The 23,492-nt window shown below is 38.6% G+C and overlaps 1 protein-coding gene across 2 annotated transcripts in view; it reads left to right on the top strand.

The window, feature by feature from the left end:
• Positions 1-23,492, top strand: part of arhgap24 (Rho GTPase activating protein 24) — a 76,324-nt gene that overhangs the window by 8,639 nt on the left and 44,193 nt on the right. For both annotated transcript variants that reach the window (XM_086151985.1, XM_086151986.1), the window contains exon 2: positions 4,501-4,720. In XM_086151985.1, coding sequence (XP_086008111.1) covers positions 4,511-4,720 — 210 coding nt within the window. In that variant the 5' untranslated portion in view covers positions 4,501-4,510. The remainder of the gene's footprint in view (positions 1-4,500; positions 4,721-23,492) is intronic.

The raw sequence follows: 23,492 nt of genomic DNA, 5'->3' as shown, positions 1-23,492 counted from the left end.
ACAGACGATAAAATAAGTAATGTAAAGTAATCATGATATTAATGTGATGATGATATGATATTTTATATATATATATACATATATTAATACTAAAAATTTATACTAATTAATACTATGAATATATATTTCTATACTAAAGTATTGAGTATAACCATAGTACGGTATAATATAACTATACTGCTAAAATAATATAAAAATATATATTACTTCTACTCCCAATGATCATGATGAGGTTATTACAACCGTTATTATTATTATCATTAATAGTAGTGGTCGTGTTCTTATCATTATTATAATCATTGTTATTGCTTTAGATACAAATAATAAAACAAAAATAGACACATAAATATCCTGCTCGCAAACATGACACACCTGGTAATTGTAAATACTTATAGAAAACAGTCATTACTGTTATAATCGACATGGCCAGTGTTTTATTAATGAAAAACCTGAAAAATCATCAGGGCAATAATGCCAATAATGATGATAATTGTTGTAATGACAGAAATAATAACCCAACAATAACACAACTATGAAGCCGCCGGAGCTGTGATTCAAGTCTCGCTCGATTCCAAATAACTTGTGCAGCGACTGTTCAAAAGTGAAAATTTCCCTCGGAATTCTCCAGCTGTCGTGACGAAGGATAATCCTGCGCACGCACAGGACGCATCTGCGGGAAGCTCCTTTTCAAGGTGCCGAGCAGACGAACCGCTCAGTCATCTGTGCACGTAGAGTCTTCATCCTCCCCATGAATACGTTTTCACCACGAGGGAAATAAACCGAAAGGACCTTTGCCGCAGCCAAAAGCCGAGACTTAGACGGCGCCCTCGTTCTTTTGATGTTGCCGATATACCTTGTCTTCGCCGGCCGGAAAAAGCAAAAGTGAAAAATTCATCAGCCTACGATCGCCGCCGTTCCGATCCTTTTGAACATATTGCGTATTAAACAAAAAGAGGGGAGTCCAACTTGAGATCCTGTGTTTGGATCTCAGAGCGAGAGCCCGGCGCTGACCGGGCCGAGCGTGTCGGGGAAAGGTGAGATGACGGATTCCTGCGGTGCGTGACCTCGTGATCTCCAACACGAGAACCCGAGCGGCCGATGCGTCTCCGGGACGATGAAAGCGAGGAAAAAAAAAAAAAAAATGCAAGCGCGAGTTGACTTGTTTTCACATGACATCTTCTTGTAGAGGGCGAATCCAGGCGTGAATTCTTTGAAAAAGCATGTTTTGCCCTTTGAGTTGCATAATGTATACGGCAATATACGATTTTAAGCCATTAAGGTTATCTTAAAGAAAAAATAGAAAAAATATATATATGTGTATGAAATTTTTTTTAATTCCTTTAAAAAAAAATTTTTAGTTTTAATATTTTTTTGCATAAAACTTCATATTTTTTTGAAAATACATAAAAAAGTTATTTTATTTTTATTTAATATCTTATTTAATTTGATCTCATTTTATTTATTTATTTAATTTTTATTTTATTCTTTGATATACCCCAACATTCCAAATCTAAAACTTTATAACATTTATTTTCACACAAGGATTAATGTGCAAAAACAAATTGTTATCTTTACAAAGACATGTATTGTCCTTGATTCTGTGTTTTTCGAAAAGCAACAAATTGGATTTGGACAATAATTTTGTTGGAATGTTATAAAAACGTATATGTGAAAAAAAAAAAGTACCCTCTTAAAGGTCCAAATTTAACACGCTATTTAAGTCTAATGATCCGAAACACAGCGAGCAAATAAATGTCGTATTTCATATTTTACTGTTTCTTAATCAATGCGCCTTATTATGCAATTACTAAGCCGTGGTGTGATGTATATTTTAAATGTGCGCTTGCACTCTCAGGAATGGTTCCAAGGTCCTCACACTTAACAACCCCAAGTTATTTACCATTTCAATTCACATCCGTACAGGCCGGTCCCAGCAGTGCCATTAACCCAGACCCTTTGCAGGAGACATAAAAATTGCAAAGGGACTGCGGCGTTGGGCCGGCAACACAGCAGGTGAATGCATCAACAGATGGATGCTTCTGAGACTGTGAAATACGCCGCGTGAGTCCGATTGTTCGCGGGGAAGGCGCTGATATCCGGAGGTCGTTGCCGCAGATTCCAGCGCCAAATAAACCGGCGTGTTAATGATAGCCTCGTGTCATTTCAGCAAATCTGACGTGCAGATGCGGGGAAGATAATAAGTAGGTCACTGTCGAAGTGATGTAAAGGAAGTGTGAAACTGCTTTTTTTTTTTTTCCCTTGTTTTGAGAAGGAATCCAGACATGTGTGTGTGTGGAAGCAAAGGTTTTTTTTTTTTTTTTTGTGAAAATCACCAGCACAGCCCCGCTGCACTTGCTCCACTGCCTCTTGGAACACCGCCGGGCTGCATCTGGTCCTCATCTGGAAGTGTGGGCTGTTTGGACGTCCACCAAAGCCCAGCTTAACCGAAGCCTCGCGTTGCACGGCAATACTCGAAGTCAGCGGCAGCAGCGGGAATATTCACCGAGCGCCGCAAAGACTTAAATATTGTTTTATTCACATGGGACCAATAAGAGAACGGTGGTTCGCTGCATGTATGGCGTTAAGCGGGTTCACTCACGGATTGATATATGCAAGGCTTTCACGGCTCTGAGGCTGACAAAAGTACCTTTCCGCACTGAGAAAACTGTTTCCCCCACGATTCGACCAATGAGGAGCTACATTATCCCCACGGGGGGAGGGTCAAAAAGCCAAAAAGTTACTGCATAGCCAGCTTTTGCTGAGGCCGAGACTTTTTCACGTTCTCTTCTACCCAAAATGCGTTTATCGTAACTTCACCGCGGCAGGATTATAAAAGCGATATCTTAACAGGGGCATAAAAGAACAAACAAACTGCGCGAGGCATGTTGCAAATACGCTGAAATATAAGGATTCAAGTGTTTTATTGTCGTTATACAGAGTGCAACTAAATTTAGAGCTAGCGGATCTCGGGTTCAGTTTAATCAAGAATAAACAACCTTAAAAGGCAGGACACAACGCAATAATATAACAATAACAGCATCTCTGGGTTAGAGATATAAGAGAAAAAATATAAGACAAAAAATGTAAATAATATCTAGAAGAATAAAGAGATAAATATGTTGAAAGAAAAAAGTTTAAAAAAGTAATGAAGTAGAAAAGTGAAGAAAAAAATAAGGGTTTATCTCACTGTACTGGATGTATTAATTTAGTTTGATGACCGCTCTGGGGTAAAAACGTTTGTTTTTGCAAAGCCTCCTTTGGTTCGGTTGAATCCGGTGAAAAGGTTGAAAAACAAAGACAAAATATGAGAGTGCGGGAGAAAGACCGAGTAGCTTTGTGAAGATAAGAGGTTTGGCTTGTTTCTCGTCTGGTGTACGAATTCCGCTTCCTGCCGCTGGGTGAGATGATGTCCAGCGAAAACCCTGTTGCTCAACATCCTTCTGTTACCAACATATTCGTTAGCTGGTTTTAATCTGGCTATGCTCACAGATTAGTTTAGAAAGTGGATCTCCTAAGTCTAGTTTAAAGATTATTTAGATTTTTTATTTTTTTTCTCTAGGTTGGTTTTTAATGCTTTTACTGCAGCATAACATGAAATTTTTGACCATCTCAACAAAAACCATGGTCAAAAAACTCATTTTTGACCAACAAAAAATTACTATTTAGGAAGAAATTGCATGTTGGCGTTTGTTTGCGGTAACCACGGTGCTAAAAAGCCCTTATCAACTTTTTAAGCGTAAATCTAGTTTTACATGACATTACATTACATTTGGCAGACGCTTTTATCCAAAGCGACTTACAATAAAGGACATAAGCACTGCAAATAACACTTGCAAATACAAGATGCACAGAAAATATACAGAACAGTAAGCTGTTTTTTTTTTTTTATTTATTTATTTATTTTTTGTTAGGACAAAGACGTACACATACGTGCACACACACACACACACTGCATAGCCTAACTTGGTGCCTAACTTGATCTGGGGCATCAGCGCAGTGAAAAGTCCTGAAAGAGATTTTTTTTTTTTCTTGAAGGTTGAGATAGATGATGCTAGTCTTGTTGCTTCCGGAAGTCTGTTCCACCACTGAGGTAGTGGAACTGAGAACAGTTTCGCCTGAGATCGCTTAGAGCGAGCAAAAGGTGCTGCAAATAGGTTTGTATTAGAGGAACGCAGCTCTCTGCCGGGAGCATGAGGTCTTATCATTTCCTTCAGATATGCTGGACCTGTTCCTGAGGTGGTTTTGAACACCAGGGTCAGGGCTTTGTGCTTGATCCTGGCAGCTACTGGTAGCCAGTGCAACTGGATGAACAGAGGTGTAACATGAGCCCTTTTGGGTTGAGTGAATACCAACCGTGCTGCAGCATTCTGTGCCATTCTGTACATCCGGATTAAATATGTTGCTGAGGGGTTTTGGAATTTTTTTTTTTTTTTTTTGTGTTTGTCTTCAAAATAAAGGTGATCATTTTTTTTTTTTTTTTTTTTCCCATTTACGCCGCAGAGCCGCTGTGATGGAAGACCAGTGCGGGTCCCACGGCAGCCCCCAGCGCGGCGGAGGCCCGGCCGCCACGGAGGTCCTGAGGCAGGGAAGGGAGAGTGTCATCAGATGTGGGTGGCTCAGGAAGCAGGGAGGTTTTGTCAAGACTTGGCACAGCCGCTGGTTTGTTCTGCGAGGGGAGCAGCTCTACTATTACAAAGACGAGGAGGAGACCAAAGCTCTGGTGAGTCCGAAAAAAAAAAATATTAAAACAAATGGATCCAAACACGTGAATGCGAAATTGAACAGCGGGAAAAAGAAATGAAACAACACAAACCACATGTTTATACGTCCTTGTAAAAACTGTAGGTCATCCTTTGGCTGTCGAGGGTGACCCGGAATTATTTGAGGAAAATACAGCTAAAGTTCTGTCAGCCTGGAGTTTATCATGTTTGGGGTTTCTTTTCTGTTTTACAGTGATCTAAAAACAAGATGATGTATCACTCTGGGAAACATTTCTGCACCAAATGTCATTTTAAAAATTTGTTTTTCACATCGAAGGGGAAAAAATGAGTGACAGACAAAGCGGATGGACAGGCAGAGCCCCGGCTTTTGGGTGGATAACAAAATGTTTTTGTAGACTACCCTTTAACACAGCGAGATAGTTTTGTCTCAAAATATCAGTGATATCTTAAAAAGCCAAATGGATGTTTGAGATTTGTGTGGACTTTGGTCACACACTTACATTTGACCTTAGTTGATGCCATTAGCAGTTGAAAGCTTTTGCTTTCAACTGCGGACTTTATCCGCTAAATCTGTGGACTTTAGTCTGCTTCAAAAGCACTGGAATATCAGTATTAATGTCTAAGTCAAAACATGTCAGGCCAACATACCCTTCTCACCTGCACAATCACCAACCACATCAACCACTTCAAATTCCCCCAGCTCCAAAACAAGCCTCTTCAACTATCCTACATAGATATATATAAGTATACATCTATAAAAAGGTAGGCAATCGGGGCCTGCAAGGTCTTCTCTGCTGGCCTAAAAAATATCTGAATCACAGACCGATTTTAATTATGTTTTGTCCATGAATACTTATTGAATAATTCAAAATGGTCTGTCCGCTTCCTTTCATAGCTTTTTCCCGGGCTGTGTTGCTTCCAGATATATATTTTAATATTGAAGCATTTAACCAATCACATTTCAGCAATAATTTGTTGTCAGGCAGAGTGTCAGAGTTAAAGAAATCTGTCTGGGAAGCCTGCAGAATCAGATTCGGGCAAAAATACACATTGATGAAACTGTTGCTTCAACCAATAAGATTTGGAGTTTGGAAACCAAGGCCTTCTAGAAAGCCTTCTAGAAGGTTACCGTATCGTTTAGCGTGTCGCATGCCTTTTGATTGGACAGTCAGAGCGTGTACTAGCCAGAGGTATCGGGCTGCGAGCAGCATGAACACAAATATCGTGGTGTTGATATGATAGCTAATTTGTCAACCCATGATAGCTGAAGGAAGAGAAGAAACTGATCTGGATGCAGATTTATGGTCAAAAGTCATTTTCAAGACAGGCTTTTATAGAAAAGCTCAACATTGTTAAGAAAGGTCAGGCAATTCCAAAGCTAGCAGGCCTGTTCCAGCGAGGAAAAGGATTTTTCCGTCGCTTTCGGGCTAGCTACCAAACTTCTGGTTTTATTGTGGGTCATCTATTGGTTGTTCTGGTTGAATTGGATTGCGTTACGTCAACGTAAAGACTGAAAAACCCAATATCGATATTTGATATTGTCGTAAGCCCAAGACTAGGAAAAAAGGATCAGGTTACCAACTTATACTTAAAAACCGACATGACGGGAGCACGTTGGGACTCCAGGGAAACTCCTAAAATTTCCTTCCGGCTTCCAGTTTTTAGTTTGCGACTGCAAAAATCATTAAGTGTAAGCCCAGCATTGGGCGGTGAAACTGTCAAGCGGTACAACTGGAGATATACTAAAACTATCCCAGTCATGTCATGCTTAAAGCACATCATGTAGGGGTTTACATTTTCCATTTTTCGTCCTGCGGCAGGTTCATCGGAGCCCAAAATTTACCAGACGTGTCAATCAAAGAGTGAATTGTTGTAGGTTTGTCTCTAAATGTGACCGACAGGCGACCAGTCCAGGGTGTACCTGGTTCTCTGGTCCAATGGATCCAGCTTACAGCATAGAAATATTTTCCTAAAATGTTCTAAAAAAGGTTTTTGAAGGATACCCCTGCAGGGTTAACAATAACAAGCTCTAGCGGGAATTAAACCACAGAGTCATAAGAGCAGTGTCTGAAAATATCGTTGATTCTTGCCTTTTTACAAAAAAATAAATAAATCCAGTAATGTCAGACCGCATCATTATCAAAAAGTATTTAATGTAATTTCCAATAAATCAGCATGGATGTTGAAATTCCCTGCTGCACATTTTCTTAACTCAAGGATGCATCTGTTTCTTGTTTATTTTCCACTATTTGTATTTTACAAAAGGTTTTCTTTCAAAAGCCTGACAAATTTTGCAACAAAAATAAATCCAGTAACAAGATGACAGGGATGAGATAACATCCAGCTGAAGGTCAAGTCCAAACGCCTTCTTACGGCTCTGGCGTGCAGACAACGAGGCCGTTTCTTAATGTTTACCGTAACCGGGCGGCAAAAGAAAAAGAAAAAGGGCAGACGGACTTTGGATTCTTATTACGGGGCAAAAAAAAAGTGAGAGGGATGGAATATATAATTGGTTCCACAAGCCCGGGCCTATATGACTCTTGTTCTTTACACAAAAAAAGAAAAAACAACCTGCTTTAAATAACTCGAACCAACAGTTGAGCAAATCTGTCGTCGCAGTTGTGTGTTAAAAAGTAAAATTCCAGTCAATATTCGCGTGCAAATCCGGGACATTGCGGCTAATTTTCCGATCATAAATGATAAACGATCAAAAACGTTTTTGTATTGTTTTATATATTCAAATACTATAATTTCTGTTGTTCATTCACATTTTTCCACACATCATATTAGAAATGCAAATATCTTTAACATCCTTGATATCATATCACCACCTGCAGCAAAAAAACACTACTGTCTGTAGATTTTTGTTTTTTTTGGACTCTTTGGGTGAATATACTATATATATATATATATATACATATATTTGTATGTATATGTGTATATTTTTGTGTGTGTGTATACGCATATATACATTTATACATTTATATGTAGATACGCTTTTCTGGAAAAAAGTAAGATGAAAATAGCTTGGATTGAACATAAATGATGTTCTGAAGGGGGCAACAAGAGAAGACTTATAAGTTCAGTATTACTTTATAAAGTGATAAATAAAGTGTAATATATGTAACATTTTTAGTAGTTAAGCCGAGACCCGCCTGCTGGAATTTCCTAAAATACGAGCTCTGTTTATAGGAATTCCCAGCAGGAAAGTAAAACCTGTTCTGAAATATCTCACTGTCCACTGGACAGATCAATTACAATCTGAAGAAGTAAACTTCCCTTTTTTATTTTTATTTTCATTTTCATTTTTTTTGGTCGTTTTTTGCACCCGATCAGAAATTGAGTCTCGGGCGAAAAGGACATTTTTTTTCCTCCTTCGCTTCAAACCGAAACAAAGACTCCTGTTGTTTTTACTCAGATTTCAAGTCCATTTGTGCCTCACACTTGTTCCTGTAAAAGGATGTGATTATGTTTCATTTAAGTCTATTGAACTCAACAATGGAATTTCTTATTGCTTTACTTATTAGTTATAATTTGCCAATTCATTAATCAGTAAGTAATTAGCAAATTTTTCATTCTTTCGTGATTGAAGTTATTTTCTTTATCCAGAAACTCTGTTCTTTGTGTGCAGACAAATAGACAAGTTCCACAGCCTTTTTTTTTTTTTAATATCTATTCCACATGAAACAATATCCTCTTTTTCCAGAGGAAACTTGAACACAATTGAAATCTTCTGCATCCCACACTTTTCTGTCTGGCCGATTTCCCGGGCGTCTCCGGCTCGGCCAAACCCCAAAAAAACCCACATCAGCGGCGGGATTCTGCCGAGGGGTTGCAGCTCCAGACCTGAAGGTGGGCGCCCGTCCAGATGCAGGGAGAGACGCGCTCGCCGCTATTTCTGGAGAGCTCCCGCCTCCGAGCGGCGGATTTGAATGGCGTCGTCATATCGGTAGCTCTGCTTTACTTCGGGCCGCGGCGAACATCCCGGCGGGACGGGTTCGAACGCCAAAGAGGGGTCATAACTCGTGGCGAATGACAGGGAGCAATTTGTTATCCCATGTTACATTTGCCACCTACGTTTATCCTTCTCCGATAATTTTGGCTACCTGGAGAACATGTTTCTGCTTTCCATTCCCGCTTCTGGGACAAAACCAACATAAATTTTTAAACACCTAAAACTGCTGTTTTTTTTTTTTGTTTTTGTTTTTTTTTGTTTTTGTAGCGAACGGGACATTTTTATAAAACTAGGTCAGGCACAGCTTTTTTCTTTTTTTTTTTCTTTTTTTTTTTTTTTTTTTTTTTTTGTTTTTCAAACGCTCCAAATCTCCATGACCTCTGAAGCGGAGCAGCACAGGCTAGAACAAAAAAAAAAAAAAAAAAAAAAAAAAAAAAAAGAAAGAATGGAAGGACTGAAGTAGGACGAGGATGAGAGGGAACCTTGAAAGAAGTATTTTTCTATCGCCCACGTTCAAGTCAAACTCGCATGAATCCACAAAGATGAATTTCTTTCTTCACTTGGAAGGTGAAAAGTGGACTTTAAGTCATTGTGAGCATGAAAAGCAGGGGTGTAAACTGAATTACTTACAGTGTAATATTCAGTCTACTGACTCTTTGTCTGCTACCAACCAAACTGGACCCCAATCCCAGAAAAGGCCACAAAACATGGACGGATGCCTCGTGCATTTCCCGAAAACCAACCCCCGATATCCCACATGTGTTCCACAAAAACGTATTCAGAATCAGGGGATTGTTCAGGAACGCCACCTGGGCGACGCACCGCCACCAAATCATAGAAAAAGAAATATTTTTTAAAATCACGTTCTACTGCAGCGTGATCGGAACCGCCCCTTTTTGGGACGATTTTCAGTCAGATCTCGCATGTAAAATCTTTTTTTTTAAAAAAAAAAACAACAGACGCTTCAATGCATTCCCTATGTTTTCCTGGAGGGCTTGCACGTACGTGCTTTCAGCATTTCGCGACCTGCTCGGGCTTGCACATACGAGCTTTGGTCGTACGGGCTTCTCTCTTCATATTCAGAGATATCTGACGGGAAAACGGCAATTCTTGTGTGAATAAACGGTTTATGCAGATCATTTCACTCGTCTACAATCTTGAATGTACCTTCATGGTAACTTTTGTAGCTGCGGGGAACGTCTTTGTGTTTATCTCGCCACCCATTGGTTGCAAGTTGTATTGCTATGTAAATTTGATGATGTAAATTGTCATAAGTGTCTAGTCAACTGTTAATCGACCCATTTAATGGTTAAATTTATTGTTATCATTGCAAAAGTTGCAATGAACATAATCCTGTTTGCCTCTCCATTTAAATGTGATATTACTCCAGATTGTACTGTGTAACAAGGATGAGGTCATCATTTTCACTATAAACTCTAATATTAACAGTTTCTTCATCAGAATTTCTTGTTTTTTTGGGGGGAAATTTATTCCATGTATCACTGACATGTTAGTGATCATCTCTGTGCAACAACTTTTGTAACTAAGAACGCTGAAGAAGTGCAGTTTGCTTCCACCGGTGTGTTTTTCAGCTTCGTGCAATGAAAAGGAGCCGAAGGTGTGAGTGAAATACAAGGGAGTTTCTGATGTGCTTCACATCAACCAGACGGAGCTCAGCCCCGAAGCTCAGGGTTGTTAGAAATAACTTTGTGAATTCGGGTCACGAGCCGATGCCTTTTCCAATAGGACGACCGGGTCCTATTGAGAGCCGCGACAGATATTTATGACGATATTCTGATATAGAACCCAAAGAAGACGAGCCATTTTTTTTTTTTATTCACTTTCAAACTGGCACTCTAAATAGATAAATAAAAAAGTTGGAATTAAGCAGCAAAGTAACTGGAGGTGGGGTTTCAGAAAAATCACTGCAATCCATCCATGTCATCGAGACATTTTAATAAAAACTCTGTTTACTTTAGTTGTCAATTTTCATCCTAACTGTCTTTTTCAATTTTATATTTATTTGTGTTTTTTTTTTTTGTTGCTATTTTCCAACTGTCTTTATTTATATTTATATTCATATTTATTAAAACACGTAACTGTTACGCTGCTGTGACGGCTTCCCTGCTTTTTTCCGTCGCTTTTTTTCCCATTCTGTTGTCCATTCTTATCCTTGATGTTGTTGCTTTTGTTGTTCTCTCTGCTGTCTATTTATTTGTGGATGTCTTTTGCTATTTTCTTATTGTCTCTCTATTTATATTTATGCTGTTTACAGTTGCGCTGCTGTGACAAAAGAATTTCCCCAATGGGGATCGATAAAGTTTACGTTATCACCCAAGTCAATGAGATTTTCCAGCTGGGGTCGGTGATGGTTGGAATATGGCCGCCCGTCGTTTCTGTGTTTGTCTGTCACCGATCCCAAATGCAGTCGAAGTGTAGTTGAAATTTTATTTGATCCTTCCTCAGACAACTCCGGATGGAAAACACAATTAGTGCAATTCTATCAGTGGTGGGCCATCAGGACCTGCAACGCCTTCTCTGCTGGCCTAAAAAATATCTGAACGATGAACCTATTTTAATTACATTTTGTCCTGAATACTTATCAAATAATTCCGAATAGTCTGTCCGCTTTCTTTCATAGCTTTTTTCCTTGGCTGTGCTGCTTCCAGACATGTATTTTCCGACTAAAGCATTTAACCAATCATATTTCAGCTATTATTTGTTGCCAGGCAGGCTCAAAGTCAAAGAATCAGATTCACAGGCGCTCTCGCAAAAAATAAGGGTCAGTGAAACTGTTGCTTCAACCGATCAGATTTTGAGTTGCGACACCAAGGCCTTCTAGAAGGCTGCGGTAACGTCAACGTGTCACACGCCCTTTGATTGGATAGTCAGAGTGTACTAGCATCTGTAGCGAGCGTTGATATAATAGCTAATTTGTCAACCCATGACGGCTGAAGGAAGAGAAGAAATGGATGTGGCTCCAGATTTATTGCCAAGACTATTTTCAAGATGGACGTTTCAAGAAAAGCTGGACATGTCTAAGAAAGGTCGGGCAATGCCGAAGCTAGCTGGCCCGTTGCGGCGAGGAAAAGCATTTGTCTGTCACTTTCAGTCCGCTAACTGCATAATAAAACGGGTTTTATAGCTGTTATTTAGGGGTGGATTGATAAATGTAGCATTACCGAAGGCCTAGGTGTAAAAATGCACGGCCCGCCGCTGGATTCTGGCATTTTCCCCCCCCAATAAGGGGCCGTCCTGTCTTCCACGCAGTCGGGCCAAACCTCGCAGAGCAACGCACGGAATCTGAAGAATGGGATCGAGATGGAGGTGAAAGGTCACATAGAGGCGCGCACAGGGTACGGCACGTGTGGGCTTAGCGTCAACATGCCATCGGCCTGCCCTCACTCGTCCGCGGGGATGTGCGCACGGACGGGCACGCCTGCAATCGCACGCATTCTTACACACAAACACACACACTCTCGCTCGAGTTTCATCCGCCAGCGCCGTAAACAGAGAGAGTATTCATTTAGTGGGCGCTTTGGTATGATTATTGTAATTTAAACCAGTCAGCCGCGCGTGTGGAGTCAATGAGGTAACATTATGAATGGACGAACACACTGGGCCAATACATTGTCATATATTGAGAAATTAAAACACATTACTAGGGTACCGCGGAGCCGGTTATTAATATTTATCGAACCGAAGTCATCTGAAATGAGGTGAAATTATCTGAGATGACTAAAGATGAGTTGTATAAAGTTAACAATGCGCAAAAAAGAAAAAAAAAAACTTTAACAGCTCAGCTTCTGCTGACCTCCAGCATTTGAGAATTAATGAAATGCTGCCACGGCTCTGCATAGCTGTGACGTTCTCGCGCAGCATTTGCTTGACCTTCATGGATGCGGGGGCTCTTTATTCTGACATCATAACCTCAGACAATAGCTGGGTTTAAATTCACTTCTTTTTTTTTTTTTTTTCTTTCTCCATTCCTGTCGTAAATAATTTCTGCTTTAAGGTCATCGGTTTCCGGGGAAAATCGTACCCATTTAAAAATGATTATTCTGTTAATATGTAGCTCATGATGAAAAGGAAAATCAGCTCCGGGTTTGTTTTGGTGATGTTTCTAAAATAAGTCAGACTTTTAGTTTTTGAGACATGATTAGAAGAATGTCATAAAATTTAATAGAATATAATAAAAATGAGTGTTTTTACCTGCAAGTGGCAAGTGGTGATTTTAAGGAATGAAAGAATATGTTTGGGTTTTCTTTTATAGAATGACTTAAACACACCCATTGACTTGAAATCCTAACATTCCGCATTTTCCGCAAGTTCTTTTTGTCCCGAAGCCACGACTCGCGGCTCAAATTTGTGCCCGGGGTTTGATTTACACTCTATCCCATCTCTCAGGGTTCATAACAAGTGCAAAAGGATCTAAAAATGCAGCGTAATCCATCACGGCAAAGATAGATTCTAACTTGATATGCAACCTTGCCTTCCTGCGATACGCAGCTTAGTCCGTGCACCGTAACCGAATCACGCGAGTTCAAAATTAATGGATCGTAAACCTCTTTCTTTTTAAGCGAAATGTTTTTTTGATGAGTCTGATGCAGAGAGATGTCACATAATCTTGATAAATGACGTTTCCGAGAGGAGTTCACAAATGCGCCGCCTGTAAACGTCGGCCGTCGTAATCCGCGCGCCGGGCCAATGAAACTAAATACTGTGCACGATCAGCCCACCGGGTTTCTGTTTCGCAGCCAGGACGTGAATTTAACGGCCGCGTCCGGGTCTGACCGCTCGTATAAACTCGACGAAATGACGCCAAAACGTAAAATCGTATGATTGAGAAGCTTTCAGTACATCGCATAAAATTTATTTCTTACTCCCTGACATTGTGTTACTCTAACCTTTGCCTGGTTGGCTCAAGCCCTGTGTGTAAATGATACCGGCGTGGGCCTTTAGCAGGTTTCTCCCGGCGCATTATGTAATAACGCTGCATAATGTCACTCTGCAAAATGTTACATATTTTCCTGGCGGTGTGAGTAAAACACACGGTGAACCAAATGCAGCAAAGCCAGGGTGTCACAAGCACAACACCGCATTCCTTCCCGACTGTGTCTTTGCGTTTGTTTTTCCCGAGCCGGCGTAGGAAAGTCTGATACGTGCCGTGAAGACAGATGCGCAGTCAGCTGCTTTCATGCAAAGTATTTTCAATTTATAATTATTGGATACAAAATTGATCACTATTCAATTCCTGGGGCTGTTTTGCACGAGCGTGCCGGGACACAGGTTGGGGATTTAATTGTAGAAAAGAAGGTTGTTTGACAGGGTTACGCTATGGATCATAAAAAGGTTTTGCATGGACCTGGATATGAATTTATATGGTTGCTGAATATTATTTTAAAATCCCCTATAACACCAGACTAATTTCATATAGGAGGTTTTAACTAGGGTTCATTTTTAATGCGTCCGTATAAACAGCTTCGGACGACTTAGCGGGAACCCCTGCCTGGGAGGACTAATAGGCATTAATATGCTTTACTATTTGTCTTATACTAGAATGTGTTGTTAAAAAAAGCACAAAGCATTGTTGTTTCTCAAAAAATATCACAATTTAAAACACCTGTTTTACTCAGTGGGCGCCGCCAATGTTTTTCTAGCGCAGTGCGTGCTATGGTTATGGTCACATTAGCTTTCTGCTAGCGTGAACTTTGGGTGGGTACAGTGCGATATAGTTTGTTATAACGCCACATTGTGACGCTTTTGGGTGCAATATCCTGTCCAAAAGAAAACAAAGGGACAGATGCTAGGCTACACAGCTTTAAACGGATGCTAAAGCCAAAGTTTTCTTTCACGATCGCGCTAAAGTTTCTGCGGAAACGACCCAGTCTCTTAGTCAGCACAGCGGTTTTTAAGTCTGCAGCGAACAGCCGGTGAAAAAAAGTGGAGCTCCTCAAAACAGACACTCTCTGTTAGCATAGCAACGCATTTGCCGCAGGCTCACCGCCGACTTTGGCCGACTCTTGCATCTTTGCATCTTCGTTTGTCTTGATTTTGAAACTCATTTCGACTTCTGTCTTCGGCGTCATCCTCCTCGCTCACGTCTCTCTTGGGTTCAAATGGGAAGAAATAGGATGAAATATTTTTAACTGTAGGGTAAAATGAATGCGACCTAGCCCAGGTCAACTACCCAGCAAGCATTTATGACGTAAACAATAATGGCGGCTTATGAGTAGAATTTTATTTTGTTTTTTTACAATTTTTTTATAATGATTTTGTTATCATTTTTATGTAGCTGGTACAAAAAAGGAAAATAACACCTTGGTGAGGTCGGGCCAGGAACAATGTATATTGTCTGAACTAATATACATGACGATGGCCGGAATGCAAAACCTCCTATCTGAAAAATTTTTCGATTTTGGGTTTTTGCATTGGACGTTGAGAAATGGGATGGCTCCACATTATCAGTCTATCTGCAAGATTATCCCGCCCTTTCTTTTGAAATAAATGTCACATGACAAAACTCCTATGTGCACAATGAAGCAGAAAAAATGAGGAAAAAAAACACTTATCTGCATTGTCAGCAGTAAAAATGCATGCTATGTATTTTTTAAATTATAACATAGAAACATAGTCTGTGAACAATAGAATAATCTTGAATATCTTTAACAAAGACCATGCGGTAATGTTTTTTTCATTTCCTGAAAAAAGTGTTTTTTTCAGATGGAGGTTTTGCATTCCAGCCATCGATGACATAGATAAAACAGAAGTACACGTACAATCCGATGAGTGAAAGGATTTGTATTTTTTTTCCAGTGCATCAAAGTCTGGAGTTACTTTTGTTGTGGCTCCACCCAGGATTGAGAATTTTTGGTGTTTGTAGGTTGAACCAAACACCGGCAGCATCTTATATGCCGTCCTCCGGAGGTTCAAAACATGGCTAATCGCTAATTTGAAGGCCAGTATATGAATCGCTTCCGTACTCGACTCTGTTATCGTGGTTTGTTGGTGAAAAAAGTCTTTAAATTAGCCGTTAACCTCTGAGCCGTGGCTGCTGGCTAGCATAGTTAGCATGCTTCTTGGCAAAGTGACGGCTGATATCGTATTCTTTGAAAACCACAACAAAAATATTTTGTTGTCACTCGGAACACTCTTTCCATTTCCTTGATCTGCTCATTTTTACAGAGGGATTCAAAGGGCAAAGCGAAAAAAAAGTAACATAAAAAGTAACACACTGCACCCTAACAAATGAAAATTGAATTGTATAAAATTTCAGGCCGGCTGTATTAAAAAGCCCAATGCGCCGTTTATGGCCCACAGGCCGTAGTTTGACTGCTTTAAAACAACTGCAAACAGTTAATGGTGCTAAACAGACAACATGTAACTGGCATTAAATAAATGAAGAACGAAATCAGGGCAATTGTGGTTGGCGGTGCAAAAATGGCAAGTTGTGCAAAGCGAGTTGTCACGCGTTCATATTTTCAGGACAAAATATGGCGGATAATTGAAAAAATTATCAGATTTCCTCAAATAAGCATCAATGTTGCGTTGCGGGGTCTGAACATGTTATGGATTATTTTCAAAATAAAAGACGTGAACCTTGAATATGAATTAGTTAACATTCTGCAGACTCTTGGCTCTTGGCCTTACAGTCCTCTATTCATCCCCTCATTGCATCAAATACTGTATTTGGAGGCTTCAAGCAAGTAGTTTTAATCTCTTTAGTTAGTTTTAACACTCAGAGTGCCCTGAATATTTATCATCCAATGCTCCGTGTAGACTGCTGAGAAACGTCTCGTTTCATCCGTCTGTATTTCTACGCCTGTCTCGACGAAGCGGCGCTGTGACAGTCAGGTTTGATCTCTGGATTTCTTTGTGGACTTTAAAGTCTTTGCAGAAAAAAAAAAAAGGTACCCGGTATTATTTATCAGTTGTACTCTTGATCACAGATTCCTCGTAGAGCCTTTCGACACTCCACAGCGCCGCTGCAACCGAGGAATAGTTAATGAGGAATACGCAGCCTCCTTGTTCGGCAGATGGCGCGGAGAATTCGGCGAAACCAACTGCATGCTAATTTTACCAGAGGAGCGGAGGCACTGGCGTCTCGGTGTGTGTGTGTGTGTCCTGCACCGGGATGGAAAAGTGTGTATTCATGTTGGATAAGCTGCACGATGAACAACTTGAAAATCTGTAAATCATAATTTAAGATTTGCTCTTGGAAGTGTAATTAGGCAACTGCTTAAATACCGTAATTTCCGGACTATAAGCCGCTACTTTTTTACCACATGCTTTGAACATTGCGGCTTAAACAATAATTCGGCTAATTTTATGGATTTTTTTTAGCGGGGGCTTAGTGACGCCAAAAATCACGTCGGACCAATGAAATTAATTAGATTAGATTCAAGTTTATTGTCATTACACATATTTATTAGACACACAGAGTAACAAAATGCAGTTAGCATCTAATCAGAAGTGCATAAAGCAGAAGTGCATATGTATAGAATGTTTGATATTTACATATAAAAGCAGTATTTACGGAATAAATGCTTTTTTTTTTCAACAAGTGCAAGTATGATGGATAATTGTTTTCTGCAGATTATGTACAAATACTTAGTGATTGGTATTTATTAATAGATGGCAATATACAGACGGAACCATGGCTAAACAGATGTCTTTTACAGAAGGGATAATATAGAGATGTTATTTGAACAATTATTGTTATTATTATTATTACAGTGAAATTCCGAGGCTGTTCAATTCCGACAGCGAAGAAGACGAATTTAACGGTTTAAGTGTGCGGGAGGAAGACGAAGATAGAAAATGGACGGACGGATGGACTTTCCTTGTGTTATTTATCATACATCTTTTTCATCAGCCGTATTTCAGGCACTATACTGAAAAAAAAGCATTTCCAGTATTTGTGGATGTTACCGGTTTGTATTCAATTAACAGTTAAAAAAAAAAATTCTGTGAAAATATCTCATTTTACAACCTGGACACCTGCGGCTTATAGACAAATGCGGCCTTTATATGTACACATATATTTATTTGTTATTTTTGGCCGGTGCGGCTTATATTCAGGTGCGCTCAGTGGTCTGGAAATTACATGTGTCTGGGGGTTTCATACAGGGGGTTTCAAAAACAAACAAAAAAAAGAAAAACAGGTAAGAAAAAAATGAAAAGGTAACTTTGCAAAGTAGTTTTTGCTTCAAAATTTGAAAACAAAATGATTTTTTGATGAAAAAACGTCCTGTGACATTGTTAAAATAATCTTTTCTTTACTCATTTCTATAAAAACCAAAAGTAAAAAAAGCACAAAAAAAAATGGCAAAATTAAAAAGATTATTTTGATAACTAGATTAGCCACCATTTGCCTTGTAAAGATTATACATTCTCTTATAAATGCTACCATATATTTTCTAATAAATTCTAGCGGCAAATTTTCCCACAGTGACAAGATTTTCTCTTTTAACACAACAATATTTTTAGGGTGTAATTTCATCAATTCTTTTTTAATATTCATTTTAATTAATTTTATATTATTAAAAATATTATTAATATTATATTATAATATTTATTACATCATATTCTAATATTTTATATTAATTCGTCATGTTCATTACATATAAAGATTTTTATAATTTACCTGTTTACCTCCTTTACACTAAAACAAGGGAAAAATTAGCGTTACTTCTCGGTAATGATTTTATCCGTCCGGCCCCCTTGACATCAAATTAGCCGGTTTGTGGCCCCTGGGACCAAAATGACACCCCTGTCTCAGATTCTTCATGGACCGCTTGCTTACAACCTCCTAATTCTGGTGGGTCTTAAATTTTCGCTTTTTAGATTTAATGGTTTTATCCATGTCTGACAAAACATGCATAGCCTTTAATAAGATTTATACGCGCGCACATGTAGCGGACCTTCGCTCTCCCGCGCGTTGGGTGATTTATCGTAGTTCTTCGCGAACCGATGAAGGGGGGCCAAGGACGGAGCCTTCGTTTTCACATCATCTCATTTGGAAAATATGATCCGGACGCTTTGAATGAATCGAAGAGCGTTGCGTAACGCCGTTTGGAATATGTTCTTTTTTCGAAAAGGTGACCTTTGAGAGTGATTTCAATGAAACAATGGAGTTGAATTTTTGATGCTTCGGCCGATCCGGATTAAACGAAACTTTCACGTCATCAATAATAGGATGCAGACGGTTGATGTGAAAAATTGATTTTGAGTGAAAAGTTTGGATGAGTCTAAAAAACACGGAGCTGGCAGGTCTGAGGTAACAGTCTTTATATTATGATGAACTTATGCAAATATATACAAAGACATGGTGACATCACGTTTTTGTGCTGGTAATGTTAACTTGAGAAGTTTACTATTTACTGTAAATAACGCACTTCACTGCTAATTTGCACTCGATCATTATTATTATATTCTTTAATTTCATGTCACCGTGGGAATGTGAGTAATGTCTTCTCTATTCCTATAAAGCTGAATTTGACTTAATAATAGTGGACTTATTAATAGTAAATTAGTAGAAGCACGTGATTGTTATTTATAGCAAATAATAAACTGGTCTTCAAATGGAAATAGATGAAATATATTAAATTTGTATTAAATTCACACAGTTGCTATTGGTTTTCATTATCATTTATTTTCAATTTGGAGGCATTTTACTCCGTTTCATTCTTCATGATGCTTCCCTTGTGTCTGATATTGACATCTCATAGGGGTTTAATAAGATATTATCAGCTATTTACCAACACTTAGCACAGGGACATTTATATAAGTGATTAAATCGTAACCATCCGGATTTTCATCACAATCAAACCGCGGTTGAATAAAGCTGAGTGAAAAGAAGAGGATTATCCACATGGTCACGCACAGAGATCAGCGGGACGACCTTTGCAATGACATGTCAGTTTGAAATTACCTGGTCATATTTTATTGGTCTCAGAGGAAAACAAGCGGATGGGGCTCGTTTTCCGAAAATACTTAAAAACTCGACATATAGGAACTTCTCTTTCACCGGTAATAAGGTTATATTAAGACACATTCTCCGCTTTGCAGTGGAACTATTATTGGTTACTTGGATTTGAATATATTGTTATGCATGAAAACAGTTGTTGGTATTCAACTCCAAGGAATTGAAAGATTTTTTTTTTTTTCTATCTCAGGAAGCCCCACTGATGTTCCGTACTGTTTGGAGGAAAAATCATAACAAAGCATTTCTAAGAGATTTTCTCTTTGGATGGAAATGAGAAAATATATATTCATTAAAAAAAAAAGAAGGATCCACAACAAGGAGGCAACCTAAGCAGCACAAACATTGATGTTTTTGCTGCAAGCTACTGACTTACTTACCTTATATTTGTTTATTTTGTACGCGCTCGCTTTTTCACCTATTTCTTTAGATAACCTTGCAGCTTTTAATAATCGACCCTGCGCTTTCCATGAGCCGTAACTCCTATAAAATGTGTTGGTTAATTTCCACAAAAATAGATACTATTCTTATCATGTTTCTTCTGCGGTACTTTTGAACTCTCCTTGCACGGGGATTAGTAGCAAATCCGGAGACGGTTACTTTATTTAATTAGATTACAAATGAGCACAAAGTGCAAATCTAATGATAAAAAGGCATCTAAGATGATTTCTGATTTCTCTCTCTCTTAATTAGGATTGCATTACAACCAACGGCACTGTTTGATAAGTAAATGCAAGATTAAACTTTTTTTTTTTCTTAGTGCCGACATGCGATGCATTAATTTACTCAACTAAAGACCAACATGTGTGAAGGTCGTCACGGGATTTGTATGTTCTCTATACATTTTTGTAAAAAAAAAAACTATACTCTTATCCGAGTCAGGAGCTCTAATTGCAAAATTTAACCGAGCCAGCGCAATAACAATTGAAATATCTGATATTTTGATATATTTTATTATAAATATATTTTAATTTTAATATATATTTGGGGTTTTTCCGCTTGAAAGTCCTCTGGAATAATCTTATTTTTAATAACAAAAACACCAACAAAGCACAAAGATACACTTGGAAACACTTGTTTTTTTTTTGTTTGTTTGTTTTTTGTAATATTTCTCAAGACCTCCTTTCTCTCTTCTTATCACCAACATTGTTGTTGTCATCGGGTCCTTGTTTATCATCTCCATCCCCTCAAAGTATCGTCTCCTAGCGACTCCACCGAGTCGATAACAAAGTCCTTTACTTCTCCCGCCATGTTGTGTTAATTAGAAAACAGAAAGTTTTTAAAGGCCGCAGTTTCGGATTCAACCGATCTTTGGAAACGTCTTTGAATGCAGGCCGGCCGTTCACACCTCCCCGTTCTGCAGCGGCGGGGATAATGATGATATTTATTGAATTGATGGACCGATGGAGCAGAACAGCCTCAAGCACCTCTTTGCCACTTGAGCGAGCAGATCTTATAGCAGGCAGAGATAAAAAAGACTGAGCGATAAAAAAAAATAAAAAAAAAGAATAAAAAAAAAAAAAAAAAAAAACCCAGACAGACAGATGCGCTCATCGTAGATCTCCCACCGAGTTTGACTTCCTGCATCCGAAAGGCCACCGAGGCTGGAGAACAGTAATTATCGGATAAAAGGGCTGCTGATCAAGCGGGGAAAACTAAATGAGCACTCAAATGACCCCGTGACCCGACAACCTGTGGCTAATTGACTTCTGTGACTATTTATCTGTTTGCAATCTGAAATCAGTTTCTCCCGCACAAAGATTTGCACAGCGTCTCATCTCCGGGACTGGAAATTCAAGCGTGATATTTGCATCTGGTCTCCGAGCATTCATAGTGAGTTGATAGAATAGTTATAGAAAAAATAAAATGAAATTACAATTAATACATGTACGAAGTGTTATCGAATACAAGAATGAAAAAGTAATCTGTGGAAATATGGAATATAAACTCATTAAGTATTGCATGTTAAAAGAGAAGCAACAGGTAGTTCATCCTGTATTCTCCGGACGTAAATAATAATTTCATTATTCATTTAAGATAAGATAAGATAAGATAAGATAAGATAAGATAAGATAAGATAAGATAAACTTTATTGATCCCCATAGGGGAAATTCCTTTGTCACAGTAGCGTAATAGTTGTAATGTCAAAAAAAAAAGTAATATAAATATGAATAAAGATAGAAAGAGAGAGACAGCAACATCATCAGGCATAATAATGGACAACATAAAGGAACAGTGAGGATGAAAAATACACAATCAGAACTAAACTAAATTTAACAATAAAATATTTAATAATGTTAAAAAACAGTTTACACTTAAGTCATCCAGTTGAAAGGAGATGATGTAAAAGAACAAAAGTTATGTAGAAATTAGATTTTTGTGGCTTTTCTTTATATAAATAGGTGGCGTGTCGCAGCAGAAACATTGAAATTCAGAAAATAAAAGGCTTTTTGTTTTTATCAAGGATGCTTTCAGTGCCCTTTAATTTCCCACTCACCCTCTTTAGCAGCATGAGCCACTCAAAACCTTCCCCAGAAAACGTCACTTTGACATTAATTCTTTTAAATACATGTCATAACCAAAAGTCAACACAGCAAGTGGCCCCTTGGATTAGCTTTGGAAGCGACGGGATCCCGTTCAGTGCATCTCGCCAACCAGGTGCTGCGATCCTTGCATGATACCAGCTGAAAAATACCAGCGGTTCACTTTCTCGGTAGATTTCTGATACGCCGGACGCTTATGATGTTCCAAGACGGGACAAAAAAATGAAGGCCAAAGTTGCTTCGTTTACTTATTCACTAGCTCACCCAACTCATTACATTACATTACATTACATTGCATTTGGCAGACACTTTTATCCAAAGCGACTTACAATGGAGGACGTAGGGACTGCAAATACACTTGCAAATACACGATGCACAGGAAATATACGGAACAGTAAGCTTGGGTTAGTGAGTTTTTTTTTGTTTTTGTTTTTCACTTCAACTCTTAATCCTTGTTGGTCTCAGCCCACTCGCATCCTGCCTATTTTTTTTTTTATTTATTTTAATCTTGTCTGTTTATGTTCTTTTTTAGTTTGGGTTGTCTATTTTCACCCTTACTGTCTTTTTTTTTTTTTTTTTTTTTTGCTATTTATTTGTGGATTTTTTTTTTCATAATTTCTTTATTTATATTTATATTCATATTTTATTCATATTTGCTGCTGTGACAAAATTATTTCATTATGCAACCCATAATAAAGATGGATTCTACCAATTTGCGTGGTAAAGCACGGAGTTCTAGCTTTCAACTTGCGAGTCATGTGATAAGAAACATCGCCCAGATACGAAGAATCTTACGAAATCATAGGATGCGTGTTTTCACCGCTGCTCGTGATCGTCTCATCCTCACATTTGCATTTGTCCTTCTTACTTAGATAACACAAAAAAATTATTATTTATGTTTCGCAACGGAAAGAACGATGTCGCCACACTTGTCCAATATACAAATAACACAAAAAAATAACCAAATAATACAGAATAATTATGAAAAAATTTTAGTTATTTTTACTTTTTAAAGCTTGCAAAGGGCCCACTTGTGTGTCTGGAACAAAAAACTAATATAATAACACTCGGGATCTTCCAGAACAATAACAATTAAAGTCTTCTGTGAACTGAGCTGGAGTCACAAGCCAAATCCCGGTATGCAGAAGCCGTCTGAGAACTCAGCTAATTTAATTTGGCGTGATGTAAACTAACTAGGAAAAAGCATCAGGACAGGCCGCGCCGCTGCTTAGCGGAGCGAGTTTCCTCCCGCAGAGGCTCCCTTATATTTGTGCGTCATGGAATACTTT

This window comes from Fistularia commersonii, chromosome 9 (genome assembly GCF_037954325.1).
Source record: "Fistularia commersonii isolate RoL2024-O1a breed Wild chromosome 9, RoL_Fcom_v1.0, whole genome shotgun sequence".
Lineage (NCBI taxonomy): Eukaryota > Metazoa > Chordata > Actinopteri > Syngnathiformes > Fistulariidae > Fistularia > Fistularia commersonii.
Note: the sequence above shows the minus strand (reverse complement) of the source record. Positions and strands in the feature narration are given on the sequence as shown.